Source organism: Telopea speciosissima, chromosome 5 (genome assembly GCF_018873765.1).
Source record: "Telopea speciosissima isolate NSW1024214 ecotype Mountain lineage chromosome 5, Tspe_v1, whole genome shotgun sequence".
Classification (NCBI taxonomy): Eukaryota; Viridiplantae; Streptophyta; class Magnoliopsida; order Proteales; family Proteaceae; genus Telopea; species Telopea speciosissima.
In genome coordinates this window covers 54,110,215-54,135,451 of record NC_057920.1, presented here as the reverse complement: position 1 = coordinate 54,135,451, position 25,237 = coordinate 54,110,215, and the positions used below count along the sequence as shown (strand labels likewise).

General features: G+C 41.6%; 1 protein-coding gene across 5 annotated transcripts in view; it reads left to right on the top strand.

Moving 5' to 3' along the window:
- Nucleotides 1–25,237, top strand: part of LOC122661456 (cleavage stimulation factor subunit 77) — a 171,267-nt gene that overhangs the window by 104,049 nt on the left and 41,981 nt on the right. For all 5 annotated transcript variants that reach the window (XR_006332890.1, XM_043856843.1, XM_043856845.1 and 2 more), the window contains exons 19-21: nucleotides 10,152–10,218; nucleotides 10,308–10,424; nucleotides 17,531–17,704. Coding sequence is in view for 4 of the 5 variants with exons in the window: in XM_043856843.1 (XP_043712778.1) it covers nucleotides 10,152–10,218; nucleotides 10,308–10,424; nucleotides 17,531–17,704 (358 nt within the window). In the remaining variant the exon portion in view is untranslated. The remainder of the gene's footprint in view (nucleotides 1–10,151; nucleotides 10,219–10,307; nucleotides 10,425–17,530; nucleotides 17,705–25,237) is intronic.

Here is a 25,237-nt window from a genome sequence, read left to right as displayed (position 1 = left end):
CCCCGTCATTGCTTCACAGCCTGGCGAGCGCTCTCCAATTGTCTTCCAACTCAGTCCTTCCTCCGCCATCGCCAAATTGCTGCCTTTCATTCTTGCTGTCTTTGCTGGAACAATGAGGAAGATACTGAGCACCTTTTCTTTGCGTGCCCCTTCTCCTTGGCTGTTTGGAAGGGAGTCTTAGCAAAATGTTGGCCTAGAAGTCGAAGAATTCTGCCCGTCAGTAGAGAGTGGCTTTAGATTGATCTGACTTTTGCTGGTACATCTACTTGCGACACGGTTGGAAAGTTAGCTTTTTGTGCCGCCATTAATCACATCTGGATGGAGCGTAACCTTAGGAAATGGACCTCCAAATTTCGAACTCATCAGCAGATTTGGGACTCCATTTCTTTTGAAATCAAAGCTCGTTTAACTTCAGCCCCTCTCTCATTTTGTAACGACACACCAAGGAACAGGCTTATTGTTGTCTCCTGGGGTCTGTCCTCCATTTCTCTCCAGCCCTCCTCTATTTGAGGTGTTGGTTCTTCTTTTCTTCCTTTTCACTCCCTAAGGGAGCTGCTGTTTCTTTCTCTTCTTAGTAATGAATTTTTTTTATTCACCCAAAAAAAAAACATTATTTGTTTAGTTCTCTGTGTTGTTGTACCCATGGTACTAAAACTTGGAACTAGACCCCAACTCCACCCTGGGAAAAACCGAGATCTCGGTCGAGTTGGTGTATTTTTTTTTCCAACTCAAATCCTGGTTTCGGTGGGTTTTAGACCTAGTTTGGGTCTGAAACTTAGTACCCAGCCTATTTTAGAGGCACTATCGGATTTTGCAAAAGCAAAGTCCAAATAGGAGTTTCACTTCGGACCCTAGGTTGGCAAGTGACGACGTACTAAAATACCCTACTCTACACATAATTTAGTAATAGAAAGCAAGCAAAACATTAATGTAAAACAACTTATATAAGCATTAGAAAGCTTTCCAACAAGTCCAAGATTGCTTAAATCTGATTTATATTGAAGAAATTATGTACCGGTCAAACTTAATTTGGTGTGTGCGAATGATGTCAAAATTGCTCTGAATGAAAATATTTTTTTAGACATCAATACAAATGAATATTGTACCACACTTTTGGTTTTTAGCAATGTTTACCATATTAAGATTTATGGAATTTTAGATTTGGTAAAATCCCTAGCATTAGTATGTTGAAAATTGCACTTACCGCCGTAAATCTAGCTTTTGTTCTTGAACTGGGGGGTTGACTTTTTTTCCTTTTGGAATTTGATTATTTTACTATTTTTATTGGATTCAAATAGGGTTAGTACAGAGTTTTGGTCAAGATGAAGCGATTAGTATAGGAGGTGACCTGAATGGCCATGTTGAGAGCGATTGTAGAGGCTATGAAGGTACCCATGGAGGCTTCGGGGTTGGGGAAAAGAATGAGGGGGACCTCAATCCTAGACATTGCAGTAGCTTATGATCTTTCTATTGGCAACGCTTTCTTTGAAAAAAGAGAGGAACACTTAGTTACCTACAAAAGTGGGATGCATACCAGTCAAATAGACTTCTTCATAACCAGAAGGGCAGACAGGATGTTATGTAAGGATTGTTAGGTTATTCCTGGGGAGAGTCTAACCACCCAACATAGACTGGTGGTCTTAGATATGTGCCTCAATGCACAGAAGTGTAGGAGAAGGGAGCCTATGTACCCTAAGATAAGATGGTGGAGACTAAAAGGTGAGTCCCAAGGCACATTTATTGAAAATGTGGTCAAACAAGGAAAGTGGGACTTTTAGGGAGACACCAATATGATGTGGAACGAGATGATAACTTGTATTATGAGGGTTGCCAAAGAAGTTCTAGGGGAAGCAAAGGGTAGGTGTCAGTCCCCTTGGGAGACCTGGTGGTGGGACGAGGAGGTCCAAGCAGCCATCAAGACCAAGAAAGAGAGGTTTAAGACTTGGCAATGAACTAATGAAACAGAAGATAAAAAGAGGTACAATGAGGCCAAAAACGAGGCTAAGAAGATGGGGGGATGGCTAGGGAGAGGAAATATGAGGAACTCTATATTAATCTAAACACAAAGGAAGGGGAAAAAGCTATTTATAAGATAGCTAAGATGAGAGAAAGGAAGAGTAGAGATTTTGACCAGGTGAGATGTATAAAAGGGGAGGATGGAAGAGTGTTTGTAAGAGATGACGACATTATGAGCAGATGAGATGGGTATATTTGTGAACTTCTAAATGGAGATAGTTCGAATATGATTGATTCAGTTAACTACGTTAGTCATCAAGACACCACACATCATAGATATGTACGAAAGGTTGGTGTGGCAAAAGTAAAAGAAGCCTTAAGAAAGATGAAAGTGGGCATGACACCAGGCCTGGATGAGACCCCAATAGAAGTGTGGAAGGCCTTAGGATCATGTGGGGTTTATTGGTTTACCAAGTTATTTAACAAGATTATGATTACAAGGAAAATGCCACATGATTGGAGGAGAAATATTGTAGTTCCGGTCTACAAAAATAAGGGTGATGTTCAGAGCTGCAATAATTTTATAAGCATAAAACTAATGAGTCATACTATGAAACTTTGGGAGAAAGTTATTGTAACCCGTCTGAGAAGAGAGACTCATATCTCCAAGAATCAATTTGGTTTTATGCCAGGTAGATCCACGACTGAAGCTCTATCTACCTACAGAAGAGGGTCATGGAAAGATGTAGATCTAGCAAGAAGAACCTCCATATGGTTTGTATTGACCTGGAGAAAGCCTATGACAAAGTCTCTAGAGATTTATTTGGCATGTTCTTGCAAAGAGAGGGGTATCGAGTAAATATATAGGTGTAATTAAAGATATGTATGAGAATGTGGTGACCAGTGTAACATTGTGGGAGGCCAGGGCGAGGAATTTCCAATTACGGTTGGGTTACATCAAGGATCATCCCTAAGCCCTTATCTGATTTCGCTTATCATGGATGAATTAACCATGTACATCCAAGATGAGGTACCGTGGTGTATGTTATTCGCCGATGATATTGTTTTGGTGGATGATACAAAGCAGGGATTACCGCTAAGTTAGAGATGTGGAGATCGACCTTGGAAGCAAGTAGCTTTAAGATTAATAGGTCAAAGACGGAGTATATGATGTGTAGTTAGCCACACGATGATGGATGATGACATGGTGAAAATTGAGAGAGAGTTACCACCAAGTGACTATTTTAGATATCTGAGGTCTATCATACGCAAAAAAGGTGATATTGATCATAGTTGTCAAGGCGGTGGAGGTTGCCTAAGCGCTTAGGCAACAAGGCGCCTGCCTAGGCGCCCAAGTGTTATATTTTATTTCCCCTCTTTTCTAACATTATTTAGTATGCTACAATATGTACCTTATATCATCAAAAATCAACAGTAAGCCACATCAAGTCATAAAAATTTGTCCCCTGGATCGGCTCCCCCTCTGGGACGATATCTATACCCTTTCTCTGTCTGTCGGTTCTGCTCCCTGGGGCATGGGTGGTGACTTCAATGTGGTCCGCTATAGCCACGAAAAGTTGGGTGGTTCCCCCATAGATCTCCAAGCTATTGACGCCTTCAATTCTTGTCTTGAGGATGCTGGGCTAAACGACCTTAGATGGTCGGATGTTGAGCTTACTTGGCACAATAAGCGCTCTGGCCTTGACAGAGTAGCTTGCAAGCTTGATCGTGTCCTCGTCAATGACCCCTGGCTCTCATCCCTTCCCTCCTCTTATGCCGTCTTTGACCTCCCAAGCCTCTTGGATCACTCCCCCATCTCTCTCTTTGTCCTCCCCTACCTTTCCTTTGGTCCCAAACCCTTCAAATTTTTTGACATTTGGTCCTCCCATACAGGATTCCTTCCTATTGTTTAGGCTGCCTGGGATATTCTTATCCAGTCCTTCTCCTCCCCCCTCCTTGCCTTCTCTCTAAAGCTCAAAAATGTCAAATCTGCCCTCAAATCTTGAAATTCCTCCACTTTTGGAAATATCTCCTCCCATGTCTCCTCTTATAGTGACACCCTCTCTTCCATTCAGCTTCGCCTCCAATCAGACCCTCTCAACTCCTCCCTCGCTGAGGAAAAGATCCTTACTGCCTCTGAGCTGGCCTCCTCTCTCTCTCAAGAGGAGAGTTTCCTCAAACAAAAATCCCGGGTCAAATGGCTTGAGCTTGGCGACTCGAACATAGCTTTCTTTCACCGATCCCTCAAAGCCAGATCCAACTCCAACTCCATTCTCTCTCTCACCTCCTCTGATGGCTCGGTCCTCTCCTTTGTTGATGCTATCAAGTCTAAAGCTGTAGCCTACTTCACTAGTATCTTTTACACCCCCTCCATCCAATCCTCCATCCCGGACAACCTCATCAACAAATTTGTTCCCTCTCATCTCTTCAGCTCCCTCTGCTCCATCCCCTCTGACTCTAAGATTGTCTCCGCTGTCCGCTCTCATAAGGCTAGTAAAGCTCCTGATCCTGATGGCTTCAGCATGGGGTTCTTCTCCACTTGTTGGGATATCATAGGTGCTGAGCTCATTAGTGCCATCAAGAGCTTTTTCTTTAACCCCCACCAGATTCGTGGCATCAACCACACCTTTCTCTGTCTCATCCCTAAATCTTCTGGAGCCTCTTCCTTGCTCGACTTCAGACCCATCTCCCTCTGCAACCACCTTTACAAATTCATTGCCAAAATCCTTACCAACCGCCTTCAACTTGTCATCGACTCCCTTGTTAGCTCCAACCAGTCCGCCTTCATCTCCGGGCAAAGCATCACAGACAACATTATCCTTTGCCAGGAAATTGTTCGAGGCTTCCACCGTAAATCCATCTCCCCTTCCTCCCTTTTGAAGATAGACATCCACAAAGCCTTCGACTCCATCCGTTGGGACTTCATCTCTCAAGTCCTCCTTAAGATGTCCTTCCTTCCCACCTTTGTCAATTGGATCCACTTCTGCATCTCTACCCCTCGCTTCTCCGTCCTCCTCAATGGCAGCCCTGCTGGTTACTTTTCCTCCTCGGCGGGTATTCGACAGGGCTGTCCCCTTTCCCCCTTCCTTTTTTGCCTTTCCCTTGAGGTCCTCTCTCGTAGGATTCAGTCCAAAATTGACCTCCACCTCATCTCCCCCATCCCTAAATGTAAGCCCACCAACCTAACTCACCTTGCTTTCGCTGATGACCTTATGATATTCTCTAAGGCTGACCCTCCCTCCCTTGAGTACATAATGTCCTCCCTTCTCCTTTTACAGGGTCTTTCCGGTCTTCGCATTAACCTCCTCAAATCCCAAATCTTGTTGGCCGGGGTTCCCGATACCACCAAAGCTTCCCTCTCGGCCATCACAGGCTTTTCCCTTGGCACCTTACCTCTCCGCTACCTTGGCCTCCCCCTCATCCTTGCCAGACTCTCAGCTCACCACTACAACCCTATCCTTGACCTCCTCCGAAAGAGGCTGCAACTTTGGAAAGCCAAACTTTTATCCTATGCAGGTCGCCTCGAGCTTATCAGATCAGTTCTCCAGTCCTGCTACATCTATTGAAGCGGTGTTTTTTGCCTCCCCAAGGCAACCATCAAGGCTGCCGAATCTATTATGTGTGCTTTCCTATGGAAAGGTGTGGATTCAGCTAGGTTCCTCCACCCCAAGAGCTGGTCTTCCCTTTGCTCCGCTAAATCTGAAGAAGGTCTTGGGCTCAGAAGGATAAAAGATGTCAACTTGGCTGGTTCTTTAAAGTTGATATGGAAGCTCCTCACCAATAAATCTAGCATTTGGACTTCCTAGGTGTATGCAGGGCTTCTCCGCAGAGACTCCATCTGGACTGTCAGCTCTTCTCCAGACTCCTCCTGGGTTCGGCGTAGAATCCTCCAAGTGAGGCATATAGCCAGAGGTGCTATATCTTGCATGATCGATGATGGGTTGCAGACCTTCCTTTGGCTTGACAATTGGCACCCTTCAGGTGTCCTTGCTTCCATTGTCAGCCCCCGTGCCATTTATGCATCCGGCCTAGACAGATCTACCCTTGTGGCTTCCATCATTACTAGAGGCTCTTGGTCCCCCCCCCTCCCCTTGCAGATCTTTGGAGCTCTCTCCCCCCTATCCCCCCTGGTCACAGAGGCAGAGGTGAAACTGTCTTATGGCTTCCCTCCCCCTATGGAAGCTTTAGTTCCCACTCAGCTTGGGACATGGTTAGACATAGAGGGACCCCCCGTCCTTGGCATAAAGTGGTTTGGTTCAAGGGACACATCCCTCGGCAGAGCTTCACCGCTTGGCGTGCCCTAGCAAGCTGCCTCCTCACCCAAGATTTCCTCATCCATCGCCACATACAAGTCTCCCCCAGCTGATGTCTATGTTGGAATGGGCACGAAGATGTAGACCATTTGTTCTTCACCTGCCCCTTTGCTGCCTCCTTCTGGAAACGGGTCCTTCGTCATTGCTAGCCTGCTCGAAGATCGCCTTTGCCTCTGTCCTGAGAATGGGTTTGGATTGATATGGCTTTTGGAGGTAAATTGATTTGTGACAAGGTTGGCAAGCTTGCCTTTTGTGCCACTATCTCCCACATTTGGATGGAGCGCAACCTTAGAAGATGGATGTCCAACTCCCGCTCTTTCGACAGGATTTGGAAGGCCATCTTCTTTGATGTTTCATCTAAAGCATGTTCCCTTCCCCTGGCTAGTGTTATGGACACCCCAAGGAACAGGCTCATTGTTCTCCTGGGGTCTCCCTACCTACATTTTGCACCATAGCTAGTCTCTAGCTTCTGTTGTTGTTGGCCCTCGAGCTTGTATATTCCCCCTCCTTTCTTCGTAATTAAATTTTTATTCATCCAAAAAAAAAAGTCATAAAAAATCAATATTAAGCAACATTAAGTAATAAAAAATCAATATTAAGTAACATTAAGTAATAAAAAATCAATATTAAGCAACAGTAAGTAATAAAAAATCAATATTAAGCCACATAAAGTCATAAAAAATCAACATAGAACTAGGAGACAACAAAACTGAAGAAGCAAGCTATTGGAAGTTTGAAACAATCAAAACATACATTTGGTTTATACTGTTCTTAGGAAATATCATTTTATCAATATGTAATTAAACTGCTCTCGATTTAGAGAAATGTTTTTGTTCTCTAAGAAGTTTGACTGATCAAATGATTTTATTTTTACATGAGACTTTTTGTATTAGGTAGAACACAAAACTAGCTTTCCAACAAATCCAAGATTGCTTAAATCTGATTTATATTGAAGGAATTATGTACCGGTCAAACCTTATTTGGTGTACACGAATCCTATCAAAATCGCTCTGAATAAAAATATTTAAAATACAAAAAAAAATAAATAATTTACCGCACTTTTGATTTTTAGCAATGTTTTACCATATTAAAATTTATTGAATTTTTAGATTTGAGAAAAAACTCAGCATTAGAAAGTTGAAAATTTCACGTACCGCCAAAAATCCAGTTTTGTTTTTGAACCGGGGGGGGGTTGATTTTTTATCCTTTTGGAATTAGATTTTTTAACTATTTTTATTGGATTCAAATAGGGGGTATTTGCTTGTTTATGAATAATATCTTAACTAAATGAACATCTATTTAAATGATATTTGGCATAAATAAGTGCTAAAACCTGGTCCGATACCAATTAAACCAGTGCAAGGCGCACTGCATTATGGCGACAGTCGTCTAGGCCCCTAGAGATCCGCCAGGACGCCTAGGCAATGCCTTGACAACTATGATATAGATGATGATGTTTCACGAAGAATTATAGTGGGATGAATGAAGTGGAGAGGGGCGACCGGAGTAATGTGTGACCAACACATTCCTTTAAAGCTTAAAGGAAAGTTTTACAGGACTGTGGTTCGACCTGTTATGATGTATGGGGTAGAATATTGGGCAGTTAAGAAGTGCAGTATAGAAAAGCTATATGTTGCAGAGATGAGGATGTTTAGATGGATGTGCGGCAAAAGTAGGAAGGATAAAGTGAGGAACAAAAGTATTAGAGCCAATGTGGAAGTTGCCCTGATCAGCGACAAGCTTCGATAATGTCGTCTGAGGTGGTTTGGCCATGTGCAATGGAGGCCTGGGGACGCCCCAGTAAGGACAAGTGACCTGATTCCGATTGAGGGAGCTAAAAGAACTAGGGGCAGGCCTAAAATGACCATAGGTGAGGTTGTGAAGAATGACATACAGAGTCTGGGTCTTGTGCCAAGTATGACCTCAAATAGAGCCTATTGGAGGGCAAGGATCCACATTGTCGACACCAGGTAACTGAGATTTTCCTGATTTCCAGGGCTTGTTTGTTTCCTCTTGCTCTCATTTTTCATTTTTCATTTTTCCATTTATCGCTTTTCTTATTTCATTTCTTCATTTTTATTCTTCATTCCTCTTACTTTAGTTACACTTTGTGAGGACCTCTGTTTTCCCTACCTTGTTTTGTAAGGATCCATGTAGCCGACCCCATTTAGTTGGAATAAGGCCATGTAAACTCGGGGCCAAGGCAGTGCATTCCCAATTTCAATTGGGTTACACCGAGGATCAGCCTTATGGCCCTATTTGTTTGCGCTTATCATGGACAACTTAACCAGAGGAATACAAAACGAGTCCCTTGGTTAGGATCTTTGTAGATGATATTGTTTTGATTGATGAGACAGAAGCAGTGATTAATGCCAAAGTGGAACTATAGAGATCAACCTTGGAATCAAAAGGTCTGAAGATAAGTAGAACTAAGACCGAATATATGGTATGTAACTTTAGCAACTTTGGGACGGATAATGAGGCGGTGATTATTGGTGAGAGGGAGATCCCGCAAAGTGACTATAGATATCTGGATCAATTGTAAATAAGGAGGGCGACATAGAAGACGATGTTGCCCAGAGAATTAAAATAGGGTGGATGAAGTGGAGAAGTGCATTTGGAGTTAGTGATCAGCGTATCTCTGTAAAGCTTAAAGGAAAATTTTGTAGGACTATCATTAAACCAGCTACGATGTACGGTGCGGAATGATGGGCTGTAAAGAAGTGTCATATAAGTAAACTTGGTGTCGCAGAGTGAGGATGTTGAGATGGATAGGTGGGAAAACTAGGAAGGATAAAGTAAGGAATGACCATATTAAGCTAGGCTAGGAGAAGCTCCGATTCATGATAAACTTAGAGAACATCATTTGAGGTGGCATGGCCATGTTCAACGGAGGCCTTCGGATGCCTCAGATCAAAGGAGCGACCCGATTCAGATTGAGGGAACCAAAAGAGCTAGAGTCAGGCCTAAGATAACCATAGGAGAAGTGGTGATTAAAGACATGCTTAGCTTAGGCCTTGCTCCTTCTATGACTTCAAATAGAGCTGATTGGTGAAAAATCCATGTGTCCGACCCCATTTAGTTGGGCTATGATGTTGGGATGTTGTTGTAATACACGCCTTTCTCGAGGTTAGGAGCGGAATGTTGAGCAGTTAACATGCGGTTCGTAGCTAAGTTGGGCCGATGCCATAGCGTTTGTATCATTTTTGTGTTCTCCTTCCTTTACTCTTATATTATTAATATTCTGTTTCTAATAGGATCCATGTAGCCGACCCCATTTGGTTGGGATAAGGCTGAGTTGTTGTTGTTATGTTGACTGCAACTGAGATGAAATTTATTCATGGAGTTTATCAAATATCCTTGCTTTTCTCGTAAGATCTCAGTTTACTTATTGATGGAATTATGAAACTAACTCCTCAACTCCATATAATTTGTGTGTAACTGATTAAGTGGGGGAACACTGCTTATTTTATAAACTTGATACTCTGTAGGATTATGAGTTTTTGAGAGTTGAACCAACATCAGTCTAATCACTAATGCAGCTCTCTATATGATTGCCTATCTTGTAATAAAAAACTGCAAATTTTGTTTAGCATGCTGAAAATTGAAATAAGATTTATGTGCATCTTATTCTGCTTCATGCCTGTGAAAGGTTTCGACATTAAAAGTTCTCACTCTTTTCGCATGTGGATTTATGAACTGCAGTATCTTTTCAAATGATTGTTTTTGTTATGACTATTTTTTCATTGTCTGTACTAAGAAAAGAAGAAATTTCTTATTTGTGAGGGTATTTGAAAACAGTGAGGTTATTAGACAAGAATAAATTTCTTATTTTGATGGTATTTAAATTTTAAATGTTCCTTGTTTATCTGACCTTTTCAGTGGCTTGCCAAAACCATCAATAAAAAGGTTGACAAGTCAACTCTAACTAATGGAACCGGTTCTATAGGTATGCATAAAACTTTTATACATTCTGATGATTTTGGTTGTTAGTGATTTCTTGGTGGTGGCGAGATGAATCATGAAACTTTCTTTTAGGTGGAGAGAAGGTTTCTGCTGGACTGGCAACTAATTTAAAATCATCTGCTCCATCTTCAAAGGTTATTTACCCCGATACTTCTCGAATGGTGATCTATGATCCAAGACAAAAGCCTGGTATTTTCTCTTCTTTATTTTAGCTATTATGCCTTTCTAGATATAATTTTGGTTCACACACCCACACACAAACAAATGAATGCAAAAGAATTCACAAATGAGAAAAATATTTCAGGGTTCAGGACAATCAAGCAACAAATAAAGACATAATTAAACCCCACATGCCAATTGATGCAATTTCAAGTCAGAAAAGTGGTTGTTTTGATGTTACATGCATAGTTGTCAAGGCGTCGACTAGGTGACCGCCTTGGCATCCAGGCGCCTTGACAACTAGTGTCGCCTTGGTGGCCTTGTTGGTGTCGCCTTGCGTCCAGGACCCCTCCAACGCCTTGGTTCACCTAGACTCTTTGGTACTAAGAGGTCGTACGAATTTAGATTACTTTCTGGTTTTAGGGAGGTTGATATGCTTTTCAAAAATCTAGTTTCTATTTTCTAGATGAGTCTTAAATTGATTGTGAAATTCTTTAGGAGTTTCTATTTTTGACAGTTTCTTTTTCTGTAAGAAAAGTAGTCAAGTTAGGAGTCTTAAAATATGAGGAAGTTTCTATTTTTCTTGTACATGAGTCCATACTTCATTGAAAGGATGTAATCCTCATAGCTTTAGTGGATTAATGGAATTGTCTTAAGGAATTTCACCCTTTTGGAGGAGTGAAAAGGGACTCTTCTCCTATGGTTTGATGTGCAAATTTTGATCTGTTTGCATTAAACAGATTTTCTCTCTATCTTCTTCTTCTTCTTCTTCCTTAAAGTTTGGATACTGTTTACAGTCCCACAGCAGCCACATTGAAAACGAGGAGCTACACTCAGCTCCCTTCCAAGTTCCTTTCAGACTTAATTCTAGTTTTGGTCATGGAGTTTTGTATAATTTTAGTTTTCTTGTTTCAGAAATAATGTAGCCTAGAGTCTAAAGGAGTTTTCAGGCATTTTATTTTCAGTTTATGCTATTCAGTTAGAATTCCTAGAACAAGTAGTAGTGTCTCTACTAACCGGTTTTAGATCTGGTTTTCGTTTTCCAATTTGTATTTTGAAATTCAACTTAGTTTAGGATTAAGTTTTTGGTCTAGTCTCATGTCTATAAGTAGTTGTAATGCCTCTGGACATCCCAAGTTCTAAAATTATATTTTTCAATTTTCTGCAAGTTTCAGCTACTGTGGACTTGGTGGTATTCTGAGGTGACTCCAGGGGCTCAACACTCAGAGGTGGACTCCCGTTTCCTCCTTTCTTCTTCTTATTTTCATTTTCTGTTTGTTTCTTAATCAGTTTAGTTTTCTTCCCTCTTCTTACATCTAGCAACACCCCTGTTGTTTTTTTTTTTTTTTTTTTTTTTTTTTGTTGAGTTTCAACTTGCTTAAATTAGTTAGATTCCTTTAGGTACTGATCAGATCACTCTCATATTTGATATCTTAAGTCTGAACCTCTGGTTACTTAGATCTTGTAATTTTGAAATTTGAATAGCAGATATTAGCTTTCCAGACCATAGTATTACGTCCTTAAAGCTCTTTACTTTGCTGGACCTACCTGTGGCATCCTTCCATCTAGCTGGAAATTCTCAGATATTTTGGATCTGGGAGCCTCATTATAATGAACTTTTGATCAAATTCCAAACCCCAACAGATCTGTATTAACTGAGTTCTTTTCTCTTGAATTCACTAATTCTTGGATTTAATCAAATCTCTTTTAATTTCTGCTTTTCTTTTGTTCAACTTTTCTTTCCATTTTCCCTTCTGCTTCTGACAATTCCCTCTGAACGTTCTGATTTCATTTTTTATTACTTCTACCCTATCTTTGTTCCTGTTGTAATATGGGTTCAACGGTAAAATTGTCCTAGGGGTAATTGTGTCCTTGTACCTATTCTAGAATGTTCTCTATCGTATTATAAATAAAGCATGGCTGTGGTCATACTGATCAAGCCAGTATTCACGGAATTGAACATGGCATCAAAGCCAAAAATATTCCGGGGATATGGGAATTAGAATTGTTTCCATTTTTTCCTTTTTTTCTCTCTTTCTTCTTCTTCGTGGTTCTGCCCTAAGGACAGCAACCACCGCAGGCCCCTCCACCACCGCCAGCCCCCGCCGGCAACTCCACCACCTCTGCCAGCCCCTGCAGGCCACTCGCCTCCTCTCTTTCTCGCTAGAGGTCTCCTCCTCTTGCCGTATTTTTTTCCCCACCCTTGGTGGTGAGTTGACTCCCACCGAGGGTTCTTTTTCTTCCCTCTTGATGTTATGATTTTTTTTGGAGGCTTTGTTTATTGGTTTCTGCGATTTTTCCAGCCACCATGCCTGACATTTCAGAGATCACGTCTGCTTCCTCTGGTTCGGATGGTTCATCCCAACGTGACTTTATTCTGTTTTCGGTGAATCCCATCAAGTTGAATGGCAACAATTATCTTATGTGGTCTCGTTCCTGTTTGTTCGCTATTGGTTCCCGTGGTCTCTCTGGCTATATCACGGGCACTCAAGTTAGGCCCACCGAGGCTGGTTCTGCTCAGGTTCAATGGATGAATTTTAATTTCTTGGTCATCTCTTATCTAGTTAATTCCATGGACCAAGAAATTGCCAGACGTTACCTTCTCCTTGATTCGGCTGCAAAAATTTGGAAGACAGCCCAGGACACCTATTCTCAAGTTGGGTATGCTGCCCAATGCTATGAACTTTGTCAAAAGATCCATTCTACGAAGCAATTGGAGTCGACCCTTTCTTAATATTACAATTCCATGTGCGCACTATGTGGCAGCAGTTGGACTTTCTGGGCACCTTTACTGCAAACTGTGATGTTAATGCAACGGCCTTCCAAAAATGGGAGGATGGTTTGTGTGTTTTTGATTTCTTGGCTAGACTCAATATTGAGTTTGTTTAGATCCGGGCCAACATTCTCAATCGGGATCCTCTTCCAACTCTGGAGCAGGCCTATGCGATCCTTTCGGCTGGGGACAGTTGACGTACAACCATGGTTCATCCTGTTACTCAGGAATGATCAGCCCTTCTTTCCGGTTCCCAGTCTTCCAGTGGAAATTCTTCCTGTGCTGATATTGCTGATCAGACATCTGGTGATCGCCCTCCCATTAAATGCGATCACTGTGGGAAGGAATGGCACACTAAGAACCGATGTTGGAAGCTTCATGGTCGCCCTGCAGATACTTGCGGGCGTGGGAAGGGTGGTTCCAATCGACCATGTAACACTCGTGCTCATCAGGCAACTACTGAAGAACAACCTGATCAATCTCTTTCCCGTTGTGGCTGAATTGCAAAATCTACGGCGTATGGTGAATCGCTTGGACACATCTTCTTCGGCATCTGTATCTCCTTCCATGGCTGCCTCAGCTCTTTCTCTACCTGCCAATCCCACTATACCCTCTTCCACAAGTATTTCAGTCATGCCTGATTCATGGGTTATTGACTCAGGGGCAACCGGCCATATGATAGGTTCTTCCTCTCTTTTTACCAAATATTTCTCTTTATCTGGTCATAATAAGGTCCATGTTGCTGATGGGTCTTTTTCTCCTATCTCGGGGAAGGGATCTGTGTAGTGCACTTCCTCTCTTAGTCTTTCATCTGTGTTACATGTCGCTAAATTTTCTACCAATTTACTTTCCTTTAGTAGCCTAACCAAGGATTTAAATTGCAAAGTAATTTTTTCCCGAACCGTTGTTTGTTTCAGGACTTGGAAACAGGCAGTACGATTGCTTTTGGTAAAGTGGTTGGTGGTCTGTACGTGCTTGACAGTTCTCGGGCAGCTTTGACATCTCAATCCGCGTCTTCTGATTTTGATTCTGCATTGTTTGAATTGAATAATTGGCATCGGCGTTTGGGCCATCCACCGATTGGTGTTCTATCTGACTTATTTCCTAGTTTATTGAAAGGGTGTAATAAGCATAATTTTTCTTGTGACGTTTGCACTTTGGCAAAGCAAACTAGAAGTATTTTTCTATTTCTGATAATCGAAGTTTGACTCCATTTGGTTTGATGCATTCTGATGTGTGGGGCCCTGCCCGATGTGTTTCTACTTCTGGGTTTCGATGGTTTGTCACCTTTATTGACTATTATAGTCGGACCACTTGGGTCTATTTGATGCATAGTAAGAGTAATGTCTTCACCAGTTTCACCTTATTTCATAAAATGGTCCAGACCCAGTCCGATGCCAAGGTGAAGATTCTCTGATCAGATAATGGAAAAGAGTACATGGATGGTGCCTTTCGCTCATATTTGGATAGCCACGGAATCATACATCAGACTTCTTGTGTTGACACTCCTTCTCAAAATGGAGTAGCTGAACGCAAGTATCGCCATCTGTTGGAGGTTGCTCATTCTCTTATGTTTACTATGGTTGTTCCTCCTCGTTTCTGGGGTGATGCTGTCCTTACAGCTACTTATCTTCTCAATCGGCTTCCTTGAAGGGTCTTAGGAGGCCGTTGCCCTTTGGAAATTATGTTTGGGAAATCCACGTTTGTTGTGCCTCCCAAGGTCTTTGGCTGTGTAGTGTTTGCCCGGAATCACCATGTACACCGCAAATTTGATCCTAAAGGGCTACGGTGTATTTTTCTCGGCTACTCAGCTACCCAGAAGGGGTACAAATGCTATCATCCTCCTGCACGAAAGGTGTTTGTCACTATGGATGCAGTGTTCCGGGAATTTGAGACTTACTTTAAACAACCGATACCTCTGTAGAGGGAGATTCTAAGTGGTGAAGGGTCCCGTTGATTACTCCTCTGGACATTGAGATACCTACTATAGAGGATGTCTCTGTTGAATTAGAAGATGGAATTACAAGTCAGGAACAAGAAGTGGGACAGACTGAACAGAAGCAAACGGTCCAGGGGGAGAATAATGTGAAGACTTACTCTCGTGGAACTAATTTTCCTTTTCATGGCCCTCGGTACAAAGAGACCACCACCACCGATCCTACATAATCGGCATCTGTTCCTGCTCCAAGTTCTGCTCCTAGTCATATTTCTGGTAAGCTTCCTCCTAATCCCAGCCTTGATTTACCCATTGCTATTCGAATACCAAAACGGAGTTGTACACAACATCCTATTTCCAACTTTGTGTCATACAACACTCTAACTCCTTTCCATGCCTTCGTATCTTCTTTATCCTCTGTTACCATCCCTAACAATTGGCAGGAAGCAATAGCCGAACAGAAATGGAAGGATGCGATGAACGAAGAAATGCTTGCCCTTGAGAAGAATCAGACCTGCGATTTGGTGAATCCTCCACTAGGAAAGCAACCCGTTGGTTGTAAATGGGTCTTTGTTGTGAAGCACAAGGCTGATGGCTCAATGGAAAGATATAAAGTAAGGCTAGTTGCCAAAGGATTTACTCAAACCCAAGGTATTGACTATCAAGAGACCTTTGTCCTTGTAGCAAAGATGAATACTATGCGAGTTATCATTCTTGTGTCGTGAATCAAGGTTGGGATCTCCAACAACTTGACGTGAAGAATGCCTTCCTGCATGGAGACTTGGAAGAAGATGTTTGCATGGAGATACCTCCTGGCTTTATTTCTTCAGAGACTCAGGGAAAGGTGTGTAAGTTGAAGAAGGCTCTGTATAGTTTGAAGCAGTCACCAAGGGCTTGGTTTGGTTGGTTTCACAAGGCTATGATTGCTTAAGGGTATAAGCAAAGCAATGCTGATCATACTTTCTTTGTTAAAAGGGTGGGACAGCAAGTGACAATTTTGATTGTCTATGTTGATGACATAGTAATCACAGGCAATGATGCACAGGAAATCTAGAAGTTAAAGACTTATTTGGGCATTGAATTTGAACTCAAAGATTTGAGCAAGTTAAGGTATTTCTTAGGTATTGAGGTTGCCTATTCAGCCAAGGGCATTTCTCTCTCTCAAAGAAAATATACCCTTGATTTATTGAGTGAAACAGGGATGCTTGGGTGTAAACCAGCAGATACCCCTCTTGAGCCCAACGCACACTTGAAGAGTAAGGAAGGTGACCCAGTGGATAAGGGTAGCTATCAGAGGTTAGTTGGCCGGTAGATATACCTCTCACACACCCGACCAGATATCACATTTGTTGTGAGTGTCGTAAGTCAATACGTGCATGATCCTCACTCCTCTCACTTGGAGGTAGCATACAAAATACTTCGCTACCTCCCATATAGCCATCTCCGGATAGAAGCATGCACTGATGCAGCTTGTGCTGGAAGTCCTGATGATAGGAAGTCAACATTCGGGTATTGCACATTTGTTGGAGGAAACCGAACTACTTGGAGAAGCAAGAAACAAGCAGTTGTAGCTCGGTCGAGTGCTGAAGCTGAATTTAAAGCTATGGCACAGGGTATTTGTGAACTTCTCTGGCTCAAGGGGCTTCTTCAAGATTTGGGGATGAATGCTGATCTTCCAATGCGACTCTACAGTGACAGTAAGTCTACAATCAGCATTGGTCACAACCTGGTTCAACATGATCGTACCAAACATGTTGAGATTGACCGACATTTTGTCGAAGAAAAATTGGAGCAAGGAGTAATTTGTATCTCATTCATCCGGTCTAGTGAGCAGTTGGCTGATATTCTTACCAAGGGACTTAGTAGCAAGTTGTTTTGTCCTGTAATTAGCAAGTTGGGCATGTTTGATGTATGCACCAACTTGAGGGGGAGTGTTGTAATATGGGTTCAAGGGTAAATTGTCCTAGGGGTAATTGTGTCCTTGTACCTATTCTAGAATGTTCTCTGTCGTATTATAAATATAGCATGGCTGTGGTCATAATGATCAAGCCAGTATTCACGGAATTCAACAGTTCCTAATCCCGAATCTGTCCTATTCCCATTTCTGTTCTTTGTGGTGAGGAATGACATGCATAGCTTAGGACTAGTAACAAGTATGGCTTTGAATAGGATTGGAGAAAAAGGATCCTGTTGAGTTATGTAACCCGATAAGGGTACTTTGGGTTTTTTCCTTTGTTATTTGTTTCTTTATTTCTCTCCTTAGCTATGATAGTTGGCTATGGAGGGTATACTTGTAATCATGTCCCCTTTGTTATGCTCAAAGGGTTAGTTTGTGCTTATGTATGTGTCTCTCGTTTCATATTAGGGCTGTTATTCTTAAAAATGTAGCATAGTTTCTGACCTATTACTCACCTTTTACGACTGCAGGCACTGGATTTGTTCCTAATGTGACAGCACCAGGACTTCCATCTATTTCTAGCTCGATTACATCTGCTCCAGGTGTTGACTTAGTTGGTGGTACATCAAAGTCACTTGAAGAAATTCTGAAAGTAATCCCGCCGGCATTGGTAACATTTATAGCACAATTGCCTGCTTCTGAGGGTACTCTCTCAAACGTCCTTGTTATTTTTATTTGTTACATATGATGCCGTATTTGTTTGGTTGATTGCTGGCACCTTGCAAACTTCACACATATACATTCACCTAAAATTCAGTTGAAAGTAATTAAATTATCACAGAAAAGTAAACGTCAACTAGTGTTTGTTCTCGTTCTTCTGTAACAGATTATATATTATCTATATCAACTACTGTGATGATACCCCATTTATTATTATCAAGCTACAATGCTGGCCCAAAGTCAGAAAAATTCTTACCTGTGACCATAGCACCATTAGAAAGGTTAAACACCTCAATCTCTGGGTCTGGATGCTTGGATCCACATGGTAACTGGTAACGTGATCAAAGTATCCAAGAATCTGATCTTTTGGTTTTATGAGTGAAATTGTGCTTTGTCATTTTGCTAATCTTGTCTGTTCCCCTTTTTTACACACTGCATTTTTTTGGTGAGAATGTTTCATGAAAGAGACAAGTCACATGTTTATCCATTTCATCTCTAGTCAAATTGGTGGGCATGGTAGGGGTCCATGTCAGGCTGGTAGTTTTAAATTAATTGCAAACCCAAGCCCAACCTTAACTGTTGCCCCTGTCAATCCATAGCCCAACAAAACTGAACCAACACTGAGCTTGCTCTCTCCCTCTTGCTCTCTCTCTCTTTCTCTCTCTCTCTCTCTCTCGGAATGTGCACTCAGCACATCAATCTAAGAGAGAAATGGTGCCATTTCTCAGGCCTTCTTCGTGTCTCTGTAGAATGACCTGTTTTAGAGATCTGAAAGCACAGCCAGTAAAGATGGAGGATATAAATTTGAGAATTGGATGCCATTATAGGGTTTCATTTTTCTTTTACTTGGGGGGGGCGGGGTAGGCTTTGGTGTTTTATCCCTGAGGCTCCGGTTGTTTCAATGGAAAATATTTTACACGAGTTGTCTTAGAAGCTGTTAGCAGGATTGAGAGAACACAATGCTTGGATGATTCAAACTTCATCGGAATTCTGGTTATATTTCAACAAAAGCACAAGGAAATTGAATGGGCCTAAAAGGTCCACAAATTTTCTGATATGCAATACAATGATTTGGAAAACAACTTCCAAATTATTTTTCTGGATGTCATTTTCCATGATACAATTTCCATTCAGGAAATGCAGTACAACGGTTTGAAAAATAGCTTCCAAGTTATTTTCTGGAATTGTCTTCCTAAAGAGGTGAAGAAGTGTCAACATGTTGGTCGATTATACAATTTCCACTCATGGAGGATACCACCCCCATCATATGGCTGTATAGTATCATGTCGGCCAATACGTGTCAGTATAGGTAGGCATCGATATAATACCTAACCAATACACTACTTTTTTTCCTTTTAAAAAAAAAGTATCGTACCGTATTGGATCGGTTGATACCATCGATACCTATCGATACACAGGTAAACCAGAGCCGCTGTAAACCAAACGATACCATCGATACCTATCGATACACAGGTAAATCAGAGCAGCAGTAAACCAAACACAGAGGCAGAGGAGGAAGAAGGATGGAAGTAGGAGGAGAAGAAGAACCAGAGTAGCTGCTGCGGTGGCCACCGCCACTGCCACCACCAGAGCAGCAGCAGGAAGAGGAGAAGAAGAAGAACTTACCTAGTAGTTGGCGGCGGCGATGATCGCAGTCTCACAGGATGAAGCCTCTTCGATTAGGCCTTTTCCTCTTCCTATTCGTCCTTTCTTTCTTTCGGTTTTTTTTTTTTTTTTTTTTTAATACACATGTAGGACAATATTTCTAAATAATATACACAACTTCGAATCAAAATGTTAGAAAAGGCATCAACTTTATATAACAATAAAGCATGGCCAACTTTGATTGAATTTAAAATTGATAGGTAAATCAGGGAATCATGGGGCTGCATACTTGTAAATAAAATTTTGGTCATAAATGGTCTACCACATGGCAGATATTGGGTCTGGCCATCTAACATCCTATTTTCAGACTTAATTACTACTTATTTATGATGTATTATGGTTTAAAACTGTATTTTGCATGTATCCTAAGCATTTCCACGGGTTTCTTTACCATTTCCATGCGTATCTTGCGTCTCTCCGATATGATACGATACGTCTCTTAAAATCAGCCTTCTGAGACCAATAGTTTAATCATTGCAAATAAATATAAAGTTTTATAATTGAAAGTGTGATGACCTCCCTCTGAAAGTCTACCAAATTCTTTTGGGCCGCCCATGGTTGTATGACAAGAAGGCCAAGCACTGTGGTTATGGGAATACATACTTCTTTCAGCATGGTGGGCTTGAGATGAAGTTTCTTCCGGTGAAAGATCTTCCAGCTATCAAACTCAAAAAGATAACTGGTACATTCCTCCTTTGGTGAGTTGACTCTGACGGCATTCTTGGACCTCATCTGAACTCAACAGAGTTGAGTTCTTTTCAGAGGAGGCGAGCTGCTGCAGTTGCCTTAGCCTGGCTGGACCGACATGACCCACTTTGAGGCCCAAACTAAGGATTGGTCCTAAACCATATTTTTTGGTCTGGCAAGGGCTGGTAGACTACCTAGGATGTAATATTTATATTATTTTTGTTGGAATATGTACTCCAGAATACTGTGGGGGTATTCTGGTCTTTTTGGGGGTAGTTTTATTCTTCTTATATTATTAAGTTTATGTCGGCTATGTGGGTTTTAGTCCCACATCGCCTAGTTTAGTCTATTTGTAATTTTTCCTCTATTATAAGTAGAGGGGCTTACCTATCAATTAATTAATTCAAGTATTTTACAACTTCCATCTTCTCTTCTCTTTTCTTCTCCCTAAAGTTACTGGTTACAGGTCCTAGGTTTTCTACATGGTATTAGAGCAGGCAGGGGTCACGGCGAGCATAGTACTATATCTCGCGATATATCGGTATCTCGGGCCTACCGAGATATCCGAAATATCCGAGATATCGCGAAATATTCCCGAAATATTGCATTTTTTCTGCAATATTTCGGGGGTCCATCTCGGGGGGTATTTGGCCATATTTAGGCCTGAAACTTCATGGACAGCCTTATTTAAGCTTAATAAACACATTTAAACCATAAAATTGTAAAAATGTGAATTCAAATTGGTGTTTTGGGCTTGCACCCTTGATTGACATACGGTCACCGACCTTAATGTATAAATAGTTAAATACACATAGATTAATGAAATCACAACTTAAGTTACAAATTACAAGTGCTAAACTGCTAATAGTAGTTCTTGTGCCTCCTGGATCAATCCCACTCATGCCTCGTTGAGTCGACGTCCATTGCTCTCTGTTTGAATGACATATGTGGACCACGGTATAGAATCGGAGAAGAAACGCAGTGTAGTCATCCACAAGTGTCACGTAAATGGAATCATCAACGATCAGTAGGTAACCTATCCTAGGATATAAACTAGGGTTACCAATCGATCCAATCCGTGAAGAAGATGATCCACTGTGATATGATGTTGGCGCCGGCGCAAGAGGCGATGGCATTGGTGCATGTATGGCTGGTGAGGTTGGTAGCTAGGTCCGCTAGGGTATGCAAAGATGTTATCTACAAAAGATGATCCAAGATGTCCTGGGATCGGGGTAGTCATAGTCCCTACCCACTAAATCGCCCATATGATGATGATCCATATCCATATCCACCGTAAGGTTGTGATGCACCATAATCCGATGCCAATGGAGTGGCATGTGCGTCAAAAGATGGGGCACGCCAATGTCCAGTCGGTCCTCCCTCCCTATCACCACACTCAAACCACCAACAGAGCTAGATAGGTTATCAATGTCCATGTGATCGGGTTGCAATCGTGTTTGTCGACCCCTACGCTTCTGTTGTATGTATGTAGGGGGCCTCTCGAGGTGGGGGTGCGGGGGCACGTGCTCCGTGGTCCGTATCTTGTGTGGCATGATCAAACGTGTCTCTCCAGGTGAATCGGAGTGGGTCTACAGGCCGAATCCTGGCCTCTGGCCTACCACATAACGCTCTCGCGTGCCGTCATATTCTTCACCAAGATCACCACCACCAACATCACCACCACCAAGATCATCCATCACCACCACCAAGATCACCATCATCACCATCATCATCATTTGAGGACTTAGACCAGTCTTCATCATCAGCAACATTGCACAATGGCTGGAATGGTATGGGTGAGGCTTCCTTGCATGTATCCGACCCTCGTCGACCATATACTCGTCCACATCGGCACCAATCTCGGAAGCTATCATGGGGTCGGGCCTACCTCCCTCCTCATCCAAGATGGCTCACCTCTATCCCTCACCCAATCCACAATAGGGTCCTCATCGTCCGAGTCGACTTGAAAGATGTCGGCTAGATCAATGGTGCCCCTCTGTCCCTCATGTCCCATGCGTATGTGTTGCGTTTCAGCCTCAAGTTGTAGTGCACATACACCATGTCGGATAAGCGTTGAGACCCCAATGCATTGCGCCTCTTGGAGTGGATGAGTGCAAAGGTACTCCGGTTCCTCTCACAACCAGGATGCGGAACATGTTTGGGCGAGGACTTTAATTGCTATTCTTCTTAAGTTTTCAGCCGATTCCCATACAACACCCACCATTCAATGCATTACAAGTTTACAACAAAAAGACATGTGTCAAATGTTGTTTCAACTTTCAACTTTCAAATTTCAATACATATGTAATTTAAAACTTAAAAGAATTACCAGCATCACCACGTGCTCTGCCTTGTATCGCAGCCTCAGTTCCAAAACTTCCCAATGCATCCCTAAATACCTTGATCTATACCCATGTGGAAAATTAGTAAGTACTTCTTCACTACTTATTTGAAAGCATCAATAAGTTGAGTTTCCAAATGAACTCACTTCATTGTTGCAAATTGCTTGTAGTGCACCATCTGGCTCCAACTTCTTCACTACTTGTTTCACAGCATCAATAAGTTGAGTTTCCAACCCAAGCCTATTGTTATATTGATACTTAGGGTTCAAGTAGTATGCTGAAATATGACATATAGAATAGAGGTATTGTCAAATGCATAGGTAATTAGTAAATAATAATACTATGAATTAGTAAACATAAAACAAATTTACTCACCACCTTATGGTGGATGCATAAGTTGATTCTCCCAATGAGCATTTATGATATCTAAGAAGTGTTTGCTACTGCGAGGACCCACACTATAGACACTATCTTTCATCAAGTCTATTGCGGCATATAGGATCGGCATGGTTGGGCCCTTCGAGAGCGGAGTCGCAACATGTAGAACTTGAATTATCGGCTCTAAAACTTTCACCACTTTGCTTAGTTTGGTCCAGAAGTCCTCGGATGACATCGTTGTTTGTGCTTCCCTCCCATTTGCGCCTTGGAACCCTTCCATTGAAACCACTCCTCGAAGCAAACATGCTTCTCAGCCCGGCCTTCTTTGTCTCAATGCTTTTGAGGGCAATGTAGTTGGTGGCAAATCTTGTGATGCCAGGCCTAACCAAGTCACCCCCACATTTTTCCCTCAATAGATTGAGTGCATAGGAGTGGTTGTATACAAAGTTGGTGACTTATCTTGCACTTTCAACCACAGTCTTCACCAACTTTAACTTTCCCATATCTTTTAGCATTAAGTCAATGCAATGGGCTGCACAAGGAGTCCAGAAGAGCCGGTACTTATTATTGTTCATCATCTTCTCACCGCCGCTTGAGTTACTTCCATTGTCGTTACAATCTGACAACATTCTCAATACCCACATCTTTTTCCACTACTTCCTTTAACAATCAGTAAATATATTTTGCATCCTTTATCTCTTTGGATGCATCCACAGATTGAGGAACACTGTCCTCCCATCACAATAAACCATGAAATTGATGATGGACTTTCTTGTAGGCCCAGTCCATCCATCCGCCATTATAGTCACCCCATATGTCTCCCACATATTCCTCATCTCACTAATGTACTCATCAATCTCACTCTTTTGTTGAGGTAGATAAACATTCATTACCTCATATGGGGTGGGGCCCTTGAATCCTGGGCCAGCCTCGCAATGGTATCTATCATGGTATCATAATGGGGGCCTTGTGCGATGTTCTTTGGGATGGTATGGTATAGCATCCACTTAGCTATTGATTCTTTAACCAATCCCTTCATCCCCTTCCATGCTCCTTTGATTCGGGTTGATTGCTTCCTTTCTTCTTATGCAATTTAGGATCGATGTTGATGGTGGTACTGATCTGTAGAAGTGTTGGGGTTGCCCTCACACTTTGTGATCTTTTAAAAGGATTCAAAGTTTTAGGACCTCCAGACGCCAGCTCCTCCACTACCCCTACTCTTTGTCTCTGCTGATCATCTTGAAAACTTCCTCTACTCCTTGAAACAGTCCGCCTAAAATCCCTAGCCTCCTCTGCTGTTTGTATGTCATCAGGTACTGCAATGTCATCATCAGAGGAGGAGGAGGAGGAGTCATCATCATTGTATCGTCTTCCTCCTCCCATCGAACTCCTCACTGTATCCTCAAGTTGTTCTCTTATCCTTTGCTTGTCAGCCTTCCTCTTCTTTCTTCCCCTCAAACTATCACCAATCTCCCTGGCTACTTCAGTAGGGACCATATGACAACCTACAACATCTTTAGATCCTCCAGTCAGATGTTGTTTAAGTCTACTGGACCCACCTCCCATAAATTGCATGTGACAATAATTACATATAGATTTTCTCTTATCCCCATCAATGGGAGTACCATGTAACCATGCAATGTCACCCCTATGCTGGCTGGTTGGTCTCTCTTGTTCCCTCTGTTCTCTTTGTTCCGTCCGCCCCCTTTGTTGACTACTTTCCCCCACCTTTTGCTTGCCCCTCGCACGTTGTCTATCACGATCCGCCATAATGATACTTGTTTACTGCAATGTAAGTAACACAAATAATTAAAAAAACTTAATGTAGATGCACTTCAATTGACACTTTTAGATTACTAATACACTTGTATAGTTATTTAATATTTTTCCCCTAACCCTTATATTTTTCACAAAATTAAAACCAATTTTTTATATATAATGTTAATATAAGTATTGACCTAACACAACAAAACTATGAATTAGTAAACATAATATACATGTAATGCATCTCAAAACATATAGAAATAACTTTCATATTTTTTCATTATTTTTTAAACTTAAAACTCATATTTTTCCTTATTTATTTCTGTTTTTTTAATTTTTTATATATTTTTCTTAATTTTCGAAAATTAAAAGAATTATTTAAGAGCAGAAAAATAAATCCGACACTGTGAAGCCGTAGATCGGCCATTGGTGTCTAACATATATTTAATTCATTACCATCTAAGTCATATTACCCCTAATTATTTCCTATTTTAGTTGTAGGAAAATGAATTTTTAAAACCAGAAAAAAAATAAAAAAAATACATATGGGAAAAAAATTTCGACACCGTGAGGCTGTAGATCGGCCTCCGGTGTCTAACATATATTAATATCATCAACATCCAACAACATTTGTACAAAGTTTTTTAAAAAAAATAGTTTTAGAGAAATATAATTTACCTT